The sequence below is a fragment of the Equus caballus genome, chromosome X, assembly GCF_041296265.1.
Source record: "Equus caballus isolate H_3958 breed thoroughbred chromosome X, TB-T2T, whole genome shotgun sequence".
NCBI lineage: Eukaryota > Metazoa > Chordata > Mammalia > Perissodactyla > Equidae > Equus > Equus caballus.
In genome coordinates this window covers 102,039,594-102,055,162 of record NC_091715.1, presented here as the reverse complement: position 1 = coordinate 102,055,162, position 15,569 = coordinate 102,039,594, and the positions used below count along the sequence as shown (strand labels likewise).

Genomic DNA, 15,569 nt, shown 5'->3' with positions numbered 1-15,569 from the left:
GAGCACATGCTCTATGATTCAATTTATATAAAAAGTACTATAAAATGAAAACTATAGTGACAGAAAGCAGGTCAAAGGTTGCCTGGGAATGGGGGTGCAAAGAGCGACGGATTGCAAATGGGAAGAAAGAGTTTCGGAGGTGATGGAAGCGTTTGCTATTTTGATTGTGGTTATGGTTTCGTAGGTTTAAATATATGTAAAACAGATCAATTTAAATATTTTAGGTACTTTAAAAACTTTATCTGAATAAAGCTAAAATAATTACTCGTGTAGGTAGACTGAAAGGACTGAAAGTGATAACCTGTTTTGGCATATTATTGTTGTGATATTTAGTTTATCTGTTTCTGCTTTTTTTGTTGTAAGTTCATTTTTTTCCTTGCTGGCCTCTTTAAAGACTCCTACAGTAATATCTCCATTTTCTCTAATTTGAAGACAAGGGCATATGCTGCTGAAAGGCTGACTCTCTTCTCAAGAGATCTCCTCGCTCTCTTTCTCCTTAATTACTAGGCTTCTATCCCAAGCCTAGCTCCAAAATCCATGAAAATATACATTTTCCTCCAAAAACTAAAAATTTATAAACAAGAATGTATAAATAATTGATAGGGATGAATGTGTCATTCCCTTTTACTGTTCTTGGATTATTCACTCTTGTTTTCATAAGAGTCATTTTATTTTCTTGCTGGCCTCTTTAAGGATACTCCCACTGACATCTCTCCATTATTACCTTAAAAAGTTAGAATGTACTGCCCACCAAGATCAGGAAAAGTCGATCCTCCCATGGGATATATAAATTAATGGAAATGTTCATTGTGGTAACTTGGTTCTCTTTCAATCTCTTTCTGACTTGACCCCGGACTTTTACTTTTTCTAGAGTGGTCTGTCCTCACTCCTTACTTGCAGAAACACCCAGGAGAGGGTATTTCCTTCAGTTCGCCTTCAAACAATCATGTTCTGATTATGGTCCCTTAACTTCACTGCTTCTAGAAAGTTTTGTGTTCAGCCCCGCCCCCCCCCCCAAAAAAAAACTCCCAGGAGAGGAGACTTAATTTGGTTCTCCTTCAACCAATCACATTGAAACCCTCAGATGGGTCACAATGTTCTCTGATCTTCACCACTTTCAGAAAGTTCTGACCTCATCATTCCACTCCCTCAGAAATACCAAGGGGAGGGAATTTATTTCAGTTCTTCAAAAGACCATACTCTCAACTCCAACATTGACTCTTATTTCTTCCAGAAAGCCTGTCCTCATTCCCCACCCTCCCCAAAAAACCTTAGTGAGGAAGATTCCTTCAATTCTCTCTCCACCAGTGAAGTTATCTCACCCACCACCCCCAGATTTTTAAAAATTAGACTACCTTTGGAAATCTAGGATTGGTGTAGAAGATACAGTATTAACTTTAAGAGGGACCAAAAGGCCATTCATGAACACCACTCAATCAGCTAGCCTTTATGAAGTGCCTATGAGTTCACCACCTTTCATTTTCAGATCAGACTCTCCATCATCCCCTTCCTCCAGAAAGATGAGAGATCACTCCAGCTCCAAAATGTTCTAAGAGGCTGACTTCTCCTTAAACATATTTTTCAATTGAACATGCAAGGACTCTGATGACTGAAGTGTGAACATCAAGTAAACAGTGATTTTGCGTTAAGTTGTATGTGTTTGTTCACACAAACCACCAGCAATCAGTACACACTGCCAAAATTTCCAAATCATGCAGCACGGTGAGGAGAAAATCACCCGGAACTGGAAACTGTGGTCTCAGCTCTACCACTGATTGGCTGTGTGACCTTGGCAAAATCACTTTCCTACCTAGTTTCCTCATCTGTGAAATGAAGTTTGGACTGCAGTGACTTTCAACTGTTTTTTACCCTGTGACCTACGGTTAGAAATTCATTTTCTAAGGCGACAATATTGCCTCATGTAAAACTAAAACAAGTTTCTCAAAATAATTCTTAACACTACTCATGGGTGATGGACTCTGATGTTTTTTGTCCTATTCCTTTTCCTTTTTAAACTGACTGTTGTGGGGCTGGCCCCATGGCCGAGTGGTTAAGTTCATGCACCCCTCTTCGACAGCCCAGGGCTTCGCTGGTTCAGATCCTGGGCGCGGACATGGCACTGCTCATCAGGCCATGTTGAGGTGGTGTCCCACATGCCACAACTAGAAGGACCCACAAGTAAAATATACAACTATGTACTGGGGAGATTTGGGGAGGAAAATAAAAAAGAAAACTGGTAACACTTGTTAACTCAGGTGCCAATATTAAAAAAAAAAACTGCTTGTTTTGACCCACAAAACTGATTTCAAGAACCATAATGGGTGGCAATTCTCATTCTAAAGAACACTGGAGGGTCTTTCAAGACTTCTTTCTGCTCTATTCTAAAAATTCAAGTGTCTGCAATGAAAATACTGTACAGAAAAGCAAAACATAAAAAAGCAGCCTCAGTCTTGCTGAGTCTCTTTGACCTTCCTCAGCTTCTTACCAGTTACGAAAAGTCAAATATTCTGCATCTACAGATGGCAAAGTCCTATAGAAAATGGCCCAGGCCAGATCCCCTGCCTCCCAAGATATACAGCAGGGGTAGCCTTGCTACTTACCATCTCTAAACTCTAGTACCTTCATCCACCTTTGTCCCCTACCACTCTTATAATAAGTCAACTTTAAGGCCTTGTACTTTTCCTTTTTAATGGTTTTGCCCATTGAATTCAGATATTCACCCTATATTACTCTACCTTATTGCTTACACTTAATATGACACGATACACAGAACATATGTAGACATATACACACATATGTGCATAAAGAGATACATACATACACACTATAGTGGTCTCAGACTTCAGTATACATTAGAATTACCTGGGAAGCTTGCTAAAAAATAGAGATTCTGGAGCCCCACTCTGTTGGTCTGGAGGATAAGAGCCACAGATTCTACATTCTCAGAAAGCTCCCCGCCAAGGTGTTTTTATGCAGATGATGGACTCTCACTCTTTGACAAACAGTAGGACACGCATTCTTAAAATGGTATCAGATGTTGAATTATGAGCACAATCCTTCCTTACTGATTGGTTGGGGGCAAGCAGAACTAGTCAAAGATAATCGAGATTTTGAGCCCAGGTAGCTGAGAGGAAAAGTAATATTAACAAAAATAAAGACTAGGGTGGAAAAGAAAGATTGCTTTTTAAACTGCTTTATTAATCTCATATTATGAAAGGAATATTTTTCCTAAAACTAGGTGAAATTGCCCCGCTGGACAGAAAGGTTTACACTGAAACAAAACAATACTCAACTAGAAACTGTTATGAAAGTGGAAACACCAAAAAGTTTACAGAAAAAGTAAATCACAAAACTATAAGCTTGTAGAGCAGAGGCCACATTATTAACCTCAGGGAAAACCTTAGCATTCAAGGTATGAGGCAAAATTCATAATGATTATCAGGTTCAGGAGTTTGGAAAGGCATATGATGCTTCAGTTGCTGCTCCCTAGTCTTTCTTCTGATTTCCATCATCTGCCCTGCGAACTTTTCTACATCATCTCCCACTTCACTGTGATCAATATGCCTGGTAGGTACAGCCCATCGAAAATTAGGGACAAATCGCCTAACCCGCCCCAGCCTAACATTTCCTCCAGGCTTGTGCCCTTCACCCTTTCCGGAATGGCATGATTCCTCTCCACTCTGTACAGGGGCGCGGTCCTCTTCTTCGTTTTCCTGTTGGGCATTTTCCATGTTGAGGTTTTTTACTGCTTGTTCCTCTTTGGACGCCATTGCTCCTAGGGGCAGGAGACAAGAGAAGGGATTATTTTCTTGAGCGCTGATCAGCACCGAGGACAGAGGCCCTACTACGCACCTTGCGCAATTCAGAGCCCAGGAGTCCCAAGAGTTTTCGAAATTTCATTTTTCCCACCTGAGCGGCTCCCTGCGCCCTCTAGGGGGCCCCCAGCCCGAGCTCTCCCCCGTCCCTCTCGCTCCTCTCCCCTCCCCCGCCCCAAACCCACCATTTTCCCTGCCGATCCCTCCCCAGGCCCCTGCGACACCAAAATGGAGGACGCGGTTGAGGGGAGGACTTGGGGTCTCAGGGCTTCCCACACGCTCCCCGCGCCCGCGCCCGCACAGACCTGGGCCTATCCTTGCCGTCGTCTCCTCCTCTGTCCGATTCTCGCCGCGAGTGCGCCGCCGCGACCCTCAGAGCTGCAGACCTGCAGAGGGCCGGGTGGGGGCAGCGGGGCGGGAGCTGCGGCAGTCGAGCCATCGGCGCCCCCCGCCACCCCCGGCCGCCTCCCCCTGGCCCCCAACCAGCCACCCGCGCCAGCCATTCCCCCTTGCGCCCCCCCCCCAACCCCGACGCGGACCACCATTTTCTACAGCAAGGAGGAAGGGCGGCGGGGTGTCGCAAAAGCTTTTGGCGATGCGGGAGGCAGGTTTCCGAAGGCTGTCGCCTCAGGGCCGCGCAGCCCTCCCCGCAAGGTCTGCGGCCCGACGCGGGGCCGCGGGGGGCGTGGGGGCTGCGGGCTCTGCGCACCTCCGCCTGGGGCAGCTGGACCCCGAGAGGGTCCGCAGGCCGCGGCCGCCCTCCCGCACCCACCGCAGGGAACCCCGGCGGGTCCCTTACCTGCTCCCCCTCCGCCTCCTACTCTTCGTGGCCGCCCCCGGCAGCAGGGACCGAGAAGGGGGCGAGAGACGCCGGGCTCGACGCGGGAGCGAGGCGCGCGAGTCGGCGGCGCCGGTCACGTGAGGCCTCCGTCGCCGGGAGCAGCCCCGCCCAGCGGCCGCGCCGGGTCTGCGGGTCCGCGTAGCTCGCCGGCACCCCACGTCCCTTCGAACAGCGCCAGCCTGGGCTTTGATGCCCTGATGCGCTCCCTCCTTTGTGAATTCCTGGGCCTCTCCCAGGCTGGAAGGGCAGGGTCTTCTCAGGGGCCTGTTGGCCATGGCCACTTCTCTGGGGACTTGCCTCTTCCCCTCCTCTGCTCCCAGGATAAGCCCCTCCCCCTGCCAGGACTCAGGCCCCAAATTAAAAGGACTGCAAAAAACCTCAGTAGTGAAGATAAATCGAATTTCAATGCAATATTTTTTTAAAAACAGAATTAATGGAAGAATATCTATGATGAGTAAGGTGCCCCACCCGCCCCACCCGCCCCACTCCCAACCTGTGGTCCTTCTTGCTACCGATGCCCACCATTTTTTCTGTACCAAAATGCATGGGGGGACAGGAAATGAGTCAAGAAGATGGAATTTTTTCTCTAATTCTTCTTAGGACTTTTCTGTTTTGTTCCCTTTTTGATTAAAAAGTCATTCATTTGGGGGCTGGCCCCGTGACCGAGTGGTTGGGTTCGTGTGCTCCGCTGCAGGCGGCCCAGTGTTTCGTTGGTTCGAATCCTGGGCGCGGACATGGCACTGCTCATTAGGCCACGCTGCCGCGGCGTCCCATGTGCCACAACTAGAAGGACCCACAATGAAGAATGTACAACTATGTACCGTGGGGCTTTGGGGAGAAAAAGGAAAAAAATAAAATCTTTAAAAAAAAAAGTCATTCATTTTATAGTTTGTATTAACTTTAACTTTTATTATGGAAAACCTCAAACATGCAGAAATGGAATAGTGTAGTGAAAGCCAATGCATTCATCATCCAGCGTCCACAGTTAATTCATGGCCAGTCTTATTTCATCTATACCCTTACCCACTTCCCGCCCTTAGAGATTATTTTTGAAGCAAATCCCGAACGTAATATCGCTTTCTACATAAGTAATTCAAAGTGCATATCTACAAGGACTCTTTTTGAAGTATAACCACAATACCATTATCACGCGCAACAATTAATAATTCCTTAATACTGTTTTATGTCCAATCCTTGTTTAAATCCCCAATTCTGTCATAGTTTTTTTAAACAGTTTGTTTGGATCAGGATCCAAATAAGGAGTAATAATACCCTAGTATGCTGATAATGCCTGCTTTCAAGATACTCACTTTGGCTTTGACTTTGACAATTTGACTATAACTTGTCTTGGTCAGTGTATCATACTTGAAGTTTGTTGAGCTTCTTGGATGTGTATATTCGTGACTTTCCTTAAATTTTAAAAGTTTGGCCCATCATTTCTTCAAGTAATCTATCTGCTCCTTTCTCTGTTTTCTCTTTCTGCTCCTCATACTGGATAATTTCAATTGATTTAAAGTTCCTTGATTTTTTCTTCTGCCTGTTCACATCTGATGTTGAGCCTTTCTATTGAAGTTTTCATTTCAGCTACTCTACTTTTCAGTTCCAGAATTTCTATTGGTTCTTTTTTTTTTATAATTTCTTCCTGTTTTTGGACATTTCCTATTTATTGAGACATCATTCTCCTGGTTTATTTTAGTTATTTGTCCATGGTTTCCTTTAGCTCCTTGAGCATAGTAAAGAGAGTTGATTTAAAGACTTGGCCTAGTAAGTCCAAGATCTGGGCTTCCTCAGAGACAGTTGCTATTAATTTCTTTTTTTCTGTGAATAGACCATACTTTCCTTGCATGCCTCATTTTTTTGTTGTTGTTTTTGAAACTGGACATTTTGAATATTATGATGTGTTTCCTCTAGGAATCACATTCTTCCTTCTCCTCAGGATTTGTTGTTGCTGGATGTTGTGGGTTGTTGTTTGTTTAGTGATTTTTCTAAACTATTTTTGTAAAGTCTGTATTCTTTATCATGTGTGTCCACTGAAGTCTGTGTTGCCTTAGCTTAGTGATCAGCTGGTGTTTTGACAGATACTTTAAATACCTGGAGCCAGTAAAAGAAAATAAGGGGGCTGGCCTGGAGGGGTAGTGGTTAAGCTTGCTCGGTCAGCTTCAGTAGCATGGGGTTCACCAGTTCAGATCTGGGGTGCGGACCTATGCACTGCTTATCAAGCCATGCTGAGGTGGCATCCCACATATAAAATAGAGGAAGATGGGCACAAATGTTAGCTTGGGGCCTATCTTCCTTAGCAAAAAGAGGAGGACTGGTGGTGGATGTTAGCACAGGGCTAATCTTCCTCAAAAAAAAAAAAAAAAGAAGAAGAAATACTCTTCTGGTCTTTGCAGATTTGTCTGTGCTGGGGAGCTCAGTTAATGCTTGGCTAGGCCATTTGCAACTCTGCATTAGTTTTCACTTCCTACTTGCACAGAGTCCGAAGGAGAGCCAGAGGTGAAAGCATTGAGTCTCCTCAGGATTTTAAAGCACACGTGTCTCACCCTGGGCATATGGAGGGCCTTCTCAATCCCTCTATATATTGGGGAACTTTCAAAAGCCCTCATTCCCCCATGCATCTCCTTTCCCAGCCTCTTCCTCCTGGGAGTCTCGTTCTGTTTATTGTTTCTCCTGAGTGTTGTCCTTTGCCCCAGGCTGCTGTGGCTAATGTCCAAGCCTTTAAATGATTTTGGCAAAAGCCACTCACTCCTGGAAAGCTCTGGTGGTTTTAAGTTTTTGATTAGATTCTAGAGTTCTCCAAAAATTGATTCTGACAGTTTTTGGCATGGAACCTTTGAGTTCCTTACCTTGCCGTTTTTAGTGATGTCTTCTCTAGGTATGTTTTTAAAATTTTCTACAATGTAAGGCAGCATACAGTTATTTTTGAAAATTATCCTCTATAATAGAACAGTACAATATTATGCTTGCTTTCTCTAAGGAATTTTTAAATAGGATATGTGCTTAATTATAATGTTTGGTACTTTGTCACAAATAAATTTGATATATTTGACTGTCTAAAAAACATCCTTTTTTAGTTGCTTTCTGGAATATAGCTGTGGAAATTTCATATTTCTAAATATGTTTAAAAGTTATATACAAGGTTAAAAATGACGGTTGAACATCAAAAGGTAAATTCTGTTAGTATTTTGAGTAGTAACTATTTGAGTACTGTTTGAGTGCTTCTACAAACTATAAATAATGCAATTAAAAAATCATTTCTTGCAAATCAAAACTACAGTGAGATATCACCTCACACCTGTGAGGCTATAATTAATAAGACAAGACAAGAAATAACAAGTGTTGGAGAGGATGTGGAGAAAAGGGAACCCTTATACATTGCTGGAGGGAATGCAAACTGGTACAACCACTATGGCAAACAGTATGGAGATTTCTCAAAAATTAAAAATATAAATACCATATGATCCAGCTAGTCCACTTCTGGATATTTTTCCAACGGACATGAAGTCAATAATTCAAAAAGATATATGCACCCTACTTTCATCACAGCATTATGCACAGAAGCCAAAACTTGGAAGCAACCCAAGTGCTTGTCAATGAATGGATGGATAAAGAAGATGTGGGGTGTGTGTGTGTGTGTGTGTGTGTGTATGTGTGTATGTGTGTGTGTGTATATATATATATATATATATATATATATATATATATATGGTGTGTGCATCTATATATAGAGAGAGAGACACAATTGAATACTACTCAGCTGTAAAAAAAAGACAAAATAATGCCATTTGCAATAACATGGATGACCTAAAGGGTATTATGCTAAATGAAATAAATCAGACAAAGACAAATACCTTATGATTTCACTCATATATGGAAGATAAGTAAACAAGCACATGGATAAGGAGAACAGTTGGTGGTTACTAGAGGGGAAGGGGGTGGAAGGAGGACAAGAGGGGTAAAGGGGCACATATGTATGGTGACAGATAAAAACTATACCATTGGTGGTGAGCACAATGCAGTCTATACAGAAACTGAAATATAATGGTGTACACCTGAAATTTACACAATGTTATAAGCCAATATGATCTCAATAAAATAATTTAAAAAATCATTTCTGTTCAAAATATATTTTCTTACATTTAAAAGGTTACTAGTAAACTTTTTCTCCCCTTTTACCTCGTGCTTTTACTGCATCTGCTGAGAGGAAACATTCCCTCTCTCGAGTCTCTTAAAAGTAACCAGAAAAAAAGATCAGTGAAAAAAATAACGACATATGATAAAAGATCCAAAATGACCAAAATATATCATTATAAGAGAGAATTAGTCCTGGCAACATTTAAAATCCCTATCCATGCTGCAACAGCAACATCTCCCACACACACAGAAACCAGCATGTTATACAAATGTGTTGGCTCCACGAGCCAGACTCTGCAGTTATCCAGAAATTACCAACCTCAAAAATGAAAGAAGGATTTGCATATTAAAACACCTTCTCACTGTGTTCTCATGTGGCAGAAAAAGAGCAAGCTCTCTGCTCTTTCTTCTTATGGGGGCAGTGACCCCTTCATGAGGGCCCCACGCTCATGACCTCGTATAAACCTAATTATCTCGAAAAGACCACATCTACAAAGTACCATCTCATTGTAGCTTGGGGCTTCAACATACGTATTCGAGGGGGAGACGATTCAGTCCTTAGCACAAACCAACAATATGTGCTCTGGCCATTGGCCAGAACTATGCGCATGCACAGCCATTGGCCGTGAACTAGTCACATACATGGTCCTGCCCAAAACAAGAAGGTCAAGAAGTGTAATCCTATAGGATTTGGATTTAGGGGAGAATAAGAATAGGGGAGAAATGGAAACACTTGGCAAACAGTAGCACTGATTACCGCACGAAGGAATTGAAGCTCAGAGAGAGAAAGTACTTGCCTACAATCACACAGACAGTAGGTGACAGAGCCAGAATCTATATGTGTATGATTTCAAAGTCCAAGTTTCTTTCTACTCTGATTCCTTTCTACATTGTATACTATTCTCTTAAGTGAAGATTATATGTAATAGAAACTATTTTTGCTTCAATGCTGTAATTCTCTCTTCCTTAATTATCTGATATTCCAAAATTGATCACTGCTGATGTGTTCCAAGTGTTGAAATAAATTTCTAGGTACAAGATAGAGCTGTTAGTGCCCAGTGTGCTACATCAGCAAGCCAAAACTTTGATAACTTTTGTGTCCCTGTAAATGCTCTGCTTGACCAGAAAGGCAGTTTATCCAATCAGCCAATCCCCAAATGCCAAGCCAACTCTTGGCTCTATTCTTACTTCCTTGTTCCTCTTTCATTTTCTATTTTTCTCTTCCTTGTTCCTTATTCTTTATCCTATGGAAGCTTCCTGCCTTCTGCCCCATTTTGCAGTTCTCTGGACTCTTGGAAACAGAGACTGCCCACTTCATGAGTGTTAAATACAGTTTCTTTGTATCGCCTAAATTGCCTGTAATCATTTTTAACACAAACAAGTAAAGGTATTGGAAAATTTGATATCCTTTGTATTCCAGAGTAAAAATTATAAAATAAAATCAGATGGTAGATGAAGAGATTGTTCCATTATTATTTACTTAGTGAAGAACAATCTTACATCTTTCCACTCTTGTCAAGGAAAGAAATTTTAGAAATAATAGCATAAATTAATGGAATTGATTACAGATCAAAATAGTTAATCAGAAAAGTTCGATGTCAGTGCTTTGAAAAGGTAAAATAAAAAAGGAACATTCCGCAAGATGAATCAAGAAAATTAGAAAGGGGTACAATTTGGAAATCTGGAAGGTTGAGGGTATCATGATTGTAATTACAGCAAAGGTTTAAAAGAATGGAGAATAATATGAAATATGTGTTAACTATTTGAAAACTTAGACTAAATGGAAAAGTTCCAGGAAAAATTTTAACTTTTCAAACTGACTCAAGAAGAAATGGAAAGCCTTAATATTATTAAAAGTATTCTGAAAAAGGAGTGAATAAAAAGGCACAACTATTCGCCAATCTCAATTAGTTATATAAATGTAAAAAATCTAAATAAAATAATAGCAAATGGAATCCAATGATGGGTATAAAAGATAATACAGCATAAGCAAATTGTGTTTCTCTTAAGCATGCAGCATTGGTTTAACATTAGGAAATCTATAATGTATTTCAACATATTAATAGATTAAAGGAGGGAGAAAAGGATGACTAGCTCAAAAGATCCAGAAAAAATGTATACAATAAAATTAAACAATAATTTGAAATTAAAAGACAATAATAACAACTCTCAGCAAGCTTGGAATGGAAGGATATTTCTTTAAACTGATAATGTTTATTTAAGAAAAAAACTACAGAAAACACCATACTTGATAGTGAAATGTCAAAAGCATTTCCTTTAAAATCAGAAAAGAAGGATGACTTGTATAAGCACTTCTGTTCAACTCATAGGCAGTGCGATAAGCCTAAATAAATAAATGTGTATGAAAGGAAATAAAACTGTCAATATGGTTTTCTTATCTTCACCTAAAAAGAGAATGTACTAAAAATTATAATTAAAAATAGAGATAAATTTGTTGAGTGTAAGACTAATATGCACAAAGCAATCATAACAAATAAAAAATATCTTTTCCATTGAGAATATACAGTCTACAATAGCAAAAATAATATAAGGTATTGTGAAATATACTATAAGTTGTCTCACTTGGAACCTATTCCAACTTTTCTATTGCTTTCCTGTACTATAGATACTGGAGAGTTAAAAGCGTGAAAGTAAACAAGTATGTGTGTTACACACACACACATACACATTTACCAGAGTCGCTTACAGCTAGGGTCCCAAATGAGATCTTGGTTGTATCAAGCAAGTGCACCATCCTGAGACTTGGAGGTGTGACTGAATGACGTGGGAGCCACATATGGCTCAATGACATGGTTAGTTATGTGTGATGGGAGAGGTCTCTGGGTTTTGCGGAGCTGCCATAGCCGACACCTAGAATTCAGTCTCTGTCATACATGTCAAGTGGTGTGCAGGCAGCAGTGGTGTTTCAGTTATAAAAATCCCATAGTGTACATGGGCTTAACCTAGCTGTGCGGCATCCAAGCCTGCTTTCCAGGCCCTCACAGAGTTTTTGTAAGTTGTATAATATATTTCATTAAAGATGTCTTGTTTTAATAAAATATTTAGAATGAATTCTGGCGTTGGCAAGTGGGAACCTTGATTACTAGAGTGCTTGACATGAAAATTGGTTGTAGGCAAAGGGCCCTCAAGGAAATCGGGATCTGGGATAGATTGTGGGACCTAGGTGGATCTGAAGATACTAAAGATCCAGTTGACATTAGAGGATGAAATATTAGTATTCCATAGCATGCAATGGTGAAAGAGTTGCCAAGGTTATCACTTGTGTTCACTTGAATTGAAATGCCTTTGAAGTCAATGTGTCGGTGGACCAAACAGCTGCTGTTAGGGACTCAGAGGACACTCCTTTCCCATAAAGTGAATGCTGTTTACCTTAATAGGCAGCAAAGATGGGAGGGTAGTCACATTGATTTGACCTACAGCAACCTTTGAAGCAACCTTTGAATTGACTAGAAGATTCCTTGAATCTTGAAATAGCTGAACATCATCTAAGGTTGTATTTCATCAGCTTTGGTAGTGCTTGCAGAAGATGCATGTCCTAGGAATTTACAATAAAAGAGATTTTTTTCCTGAAGCTTGAATTGACCATTGATTGAGTCTGTGGCTCAACTAAAGATGGCCACAAACAGAATGGGCAGAGTCCCAGGGAATACGGAAAACATGACATTGAACTCACCAATGCCCTGGTCTAAGAAACAATGAGGCAGAGTTGGAATTGCTGGTGGGTCCCAGGCATGATGTGACAACAGGGATATAATGCTCTATGTTTATACTTACACATTATGGCAAAGCCCATTTCTACCGCCACTATATAGCTAACTATCAACAAAAGTAGCATATTTATCCACAATAGCAACAAAGCCATTCTTGTTAAAATTAATTTATTTAAATGTATTATATTACATTTTTAAAAATTACTTTTATTGCATTTGGCAAAATACATTCACTGGTAGTAATTAAAGACACTTGATTATATGCTTTAATAAACCAGATATAGCAGGAAAACGCCTTTGGTACTTTGCCGGATGTAGTTGAAATGTTTTGGAGAAGGCGGCTTGAATTGATACATGTAAACCCATCTAAATGGAGTTTATAATGGAGTATGCACATTAAATCCTATGTTTTTTAATTTTCCTACATCATCTTTGTGTTTCTAAATTAAAAAAAGTGTATATGAAACCACACTTGCTGCGTTAGAAGATGCTTCAACATATTATTCTTCTCTTCATTTTCTTGTTCACATTTTACACTACATCTAGGGGCTCTTGAACAATATCATACTTTCAAATCCAATAAAGATGCACATGTAATTATGATTGTTTACTTCACTTTTATGAAATAAGTATTTGCCTTATTAGTGTAGTAGAGGTTTTATAGTTTTGAAATTTCTTTTTCCTTTAATTCTACTTGAGGTTCATGGTTTCCAGGTACAAAGATTTTTTAAAAAAATTGATGCAAATCAACTCTCCTGGTGTCTTTGGCCTTGACCTAGCTTTTTTAAAGAAAAATCTCCTATTAATTTATTTTTCATATTGTGGTCCATTAAAATGTTTCTTGCCTTATCGAAACAATCTGGCCTATCTTTGGATCAGGGGAATCATTTTATCATTTGAGGATTTAGATTTTCACGGGTTATAATGAGACTTAACCTTTAAGCATACACAGGAGTTTCACCTCATGGTAAGGTTATAAAGTAGAAAATTTGCTAAGGTTGCCTATAACCTGGTATTTCCATGATACTAATCTCTTTGAATAAATTAACCAGTTTTGCTCTGTTTAAAGATACTACCTTGTGTTTTGAAAATGTTTTTCTATTCTTTTGAGGCTTTGGAATATGTTGCAAAAAATCAACATGGAATTCACTTTCTCAGGAAATCTGTGAGTATACTTCATTTTTCTGAAAGGAAATGGGAGGATGGAATAGATCTGTGATCTTCTAAATGTATTTCCATTCAATTCATTCAATGTGTAGTAAGTGTCTTATTTGGCAGGCAGTGTGGTAGGAGCAGATAGCCTATCTACAAAACTGGGGCGATAGTGCCTGGCTTATCTCATGGTTTTATTGTGAAGATAAAATGAGATTGTAGAAGTGCGCAAAGACTGGCACATAGTAAACCCTCAGTAAACAGCAGTGTTTATTGTTGTCACTAGGAAGCAGCTTGACAGCCTTGCTTTAAGATTAATTTGAAGTGCAGTGTTTTGGGTTTCTAAACACTTGATGTCTTTGGAGTATTACTGGACCGTGTTTCATACAAGGCAGTGTTGAGAGGCAGTGGGAGCTCCAACATATCTGGGTTTAAAACTTAATCTCCAGCACTCCTTTCATGTAACCTCTCCCAGTGCCAATTAACTTGTCTGTTCCAGGGCTGTTGTTCATTCTCTGAATACAAAGTAAACAGTTGATGGAAGGTCCTCATTAAAAGGTATCTATAATTTTGATTATGATTGTGATTATGAATAATATTTCCTAAATATCTTAGCATGAAGACGTGTGTGCAAGTAGTTTATTTGGGAAGTGATCCCAGGGAACACTATGGAGGGACTGGAGGAGTGAAAAAGAAAAGGAGAGATAATTAATACAAAGTATTGAGTTTATGCCTTCACTCCACCCTAACCAAGGGGGTCAAGAAGTGCAATTCTACCAGGTGTTCAGAAACAGGGGAGAAATGAAAGCACTTGGAAAGTAAAGAATGGGCAAAGGATTCAAATAGACATCTCTCCAAGGAAGACATACAAATGGCCAACAAGCACATGGAAATATGGTGAACATCATTAGACACCAACAATAGTGGCTATAATCACAAAGGTAGACAAGTTGTGGTAAGAATGTGGAGAAATTGGAACCCTCATACAATGCTGTCGGGATTGTTAAGATGGTATAGCCACCTTTGAAAACATTTGACAGTTCCTCAAAATGTTAAATATAGAGTAGTCATATGATGCAGCAATTCCATTTATATGTATATATCCAAGAGAAATGAAAACATACATCCATGCAAAAACTTTTACACGAATGTTCATGGCACCGTTATTCACAATAACCTAAAAGTAGAGACACATATGTGAAGGACTAGTTCTTATCCACATAGGAAGACTCCTACAAACATTTTTTTTTAAAATGAGCAACAAAATTTTTTTGAATGGGCAAAGAGCAAGAACAGATAGCTCACAGAAAAAAATATGAATTATTTTGACTATATGAATAAGTGCTCAACCTCAATCATATTAAGAAATAAATGTTATTTAAAGCAACTTTTGTATTTATGTGCTCTAAACTATATCCTCAACAGGTGCTGGGGTGATAATCAGTATCTGTTGACTAGAGAAGTCATTGAGGTTTTAAAATCAGGAGGAGGCACGACTTGAATTGAGACTTTCAAAATAGGTTGAATTTTGATAAGGGTGAGAGAAGAGGGTGAGAAAGCAAGAGGGCAGGAGGGAAATTATCTTGGTGAGAATGGAATAGATGTGCCTGTCAAGTGAACAAATAACATCCAGTGATGACACAATTTTAGTGATCCATGGCAATCAAGGTTTAGTACAACTCAGAGAATCAAGTCCCTTGCTCTTTTTATTTTCACTTGATCTTTTGAGTTGTATAGTACCATTGAGTAGTGTCTTTACACTGCCCTCAAAAGTCCAGTTTGCTGGAAAGAGGGGATAGAGTGACTGCTATTGAGGCTTTTGAAGGACTGTACAGGAAACATCTCTTTGGCGCCACAAAACATTGCCAACTTCTGTAAACGTAAGTATTATTAAGT

General features: G+C 40.0%; 1 protein-coding gene across 1 annotated transcript; it reads right to left on the bottom strand.

Annotated features, from left to right (window-relative positions):
- Positions 1-3,177: 3,177 nt before the first annotated feature.
- On the bottom strand, positions 3,178-4,750 carry BEX4 (brain expressed X-linked 4). Its single transcript, XM_023633640.2, has 3 exons — positions 4,615-4,750; positions 4,121-4,201; positions 3,178-3,775 (listed from the first exon to the last, which is right to left on the bottom strand). The coding sequence occupies exon 3, from the start codon at positions 3,768-3,770 to the stop codon at positions 3,408-3,410; it is 363 nt and encodes a 120-aa protein (XP_023489408.1). The 5' UTR covers positions 3,771-3,775; positions 4,121-4,201; positions 4,615-4,750; the 3' UTR covers positions 3,178-3,407.
- Positions 4,751-15,569: the final 10,819 nt, after the last annotated feature.

Bases quoted from the DNA above. Each gene is read 5' to 3' on its own strand.
- BEX4 (XM_023633640.2), bottom strand. From the start codon at position 3,770: ATGGCGTCCAAAGAGGAACAAGCAGTAAAAAACCTCAACATGGAAAAT.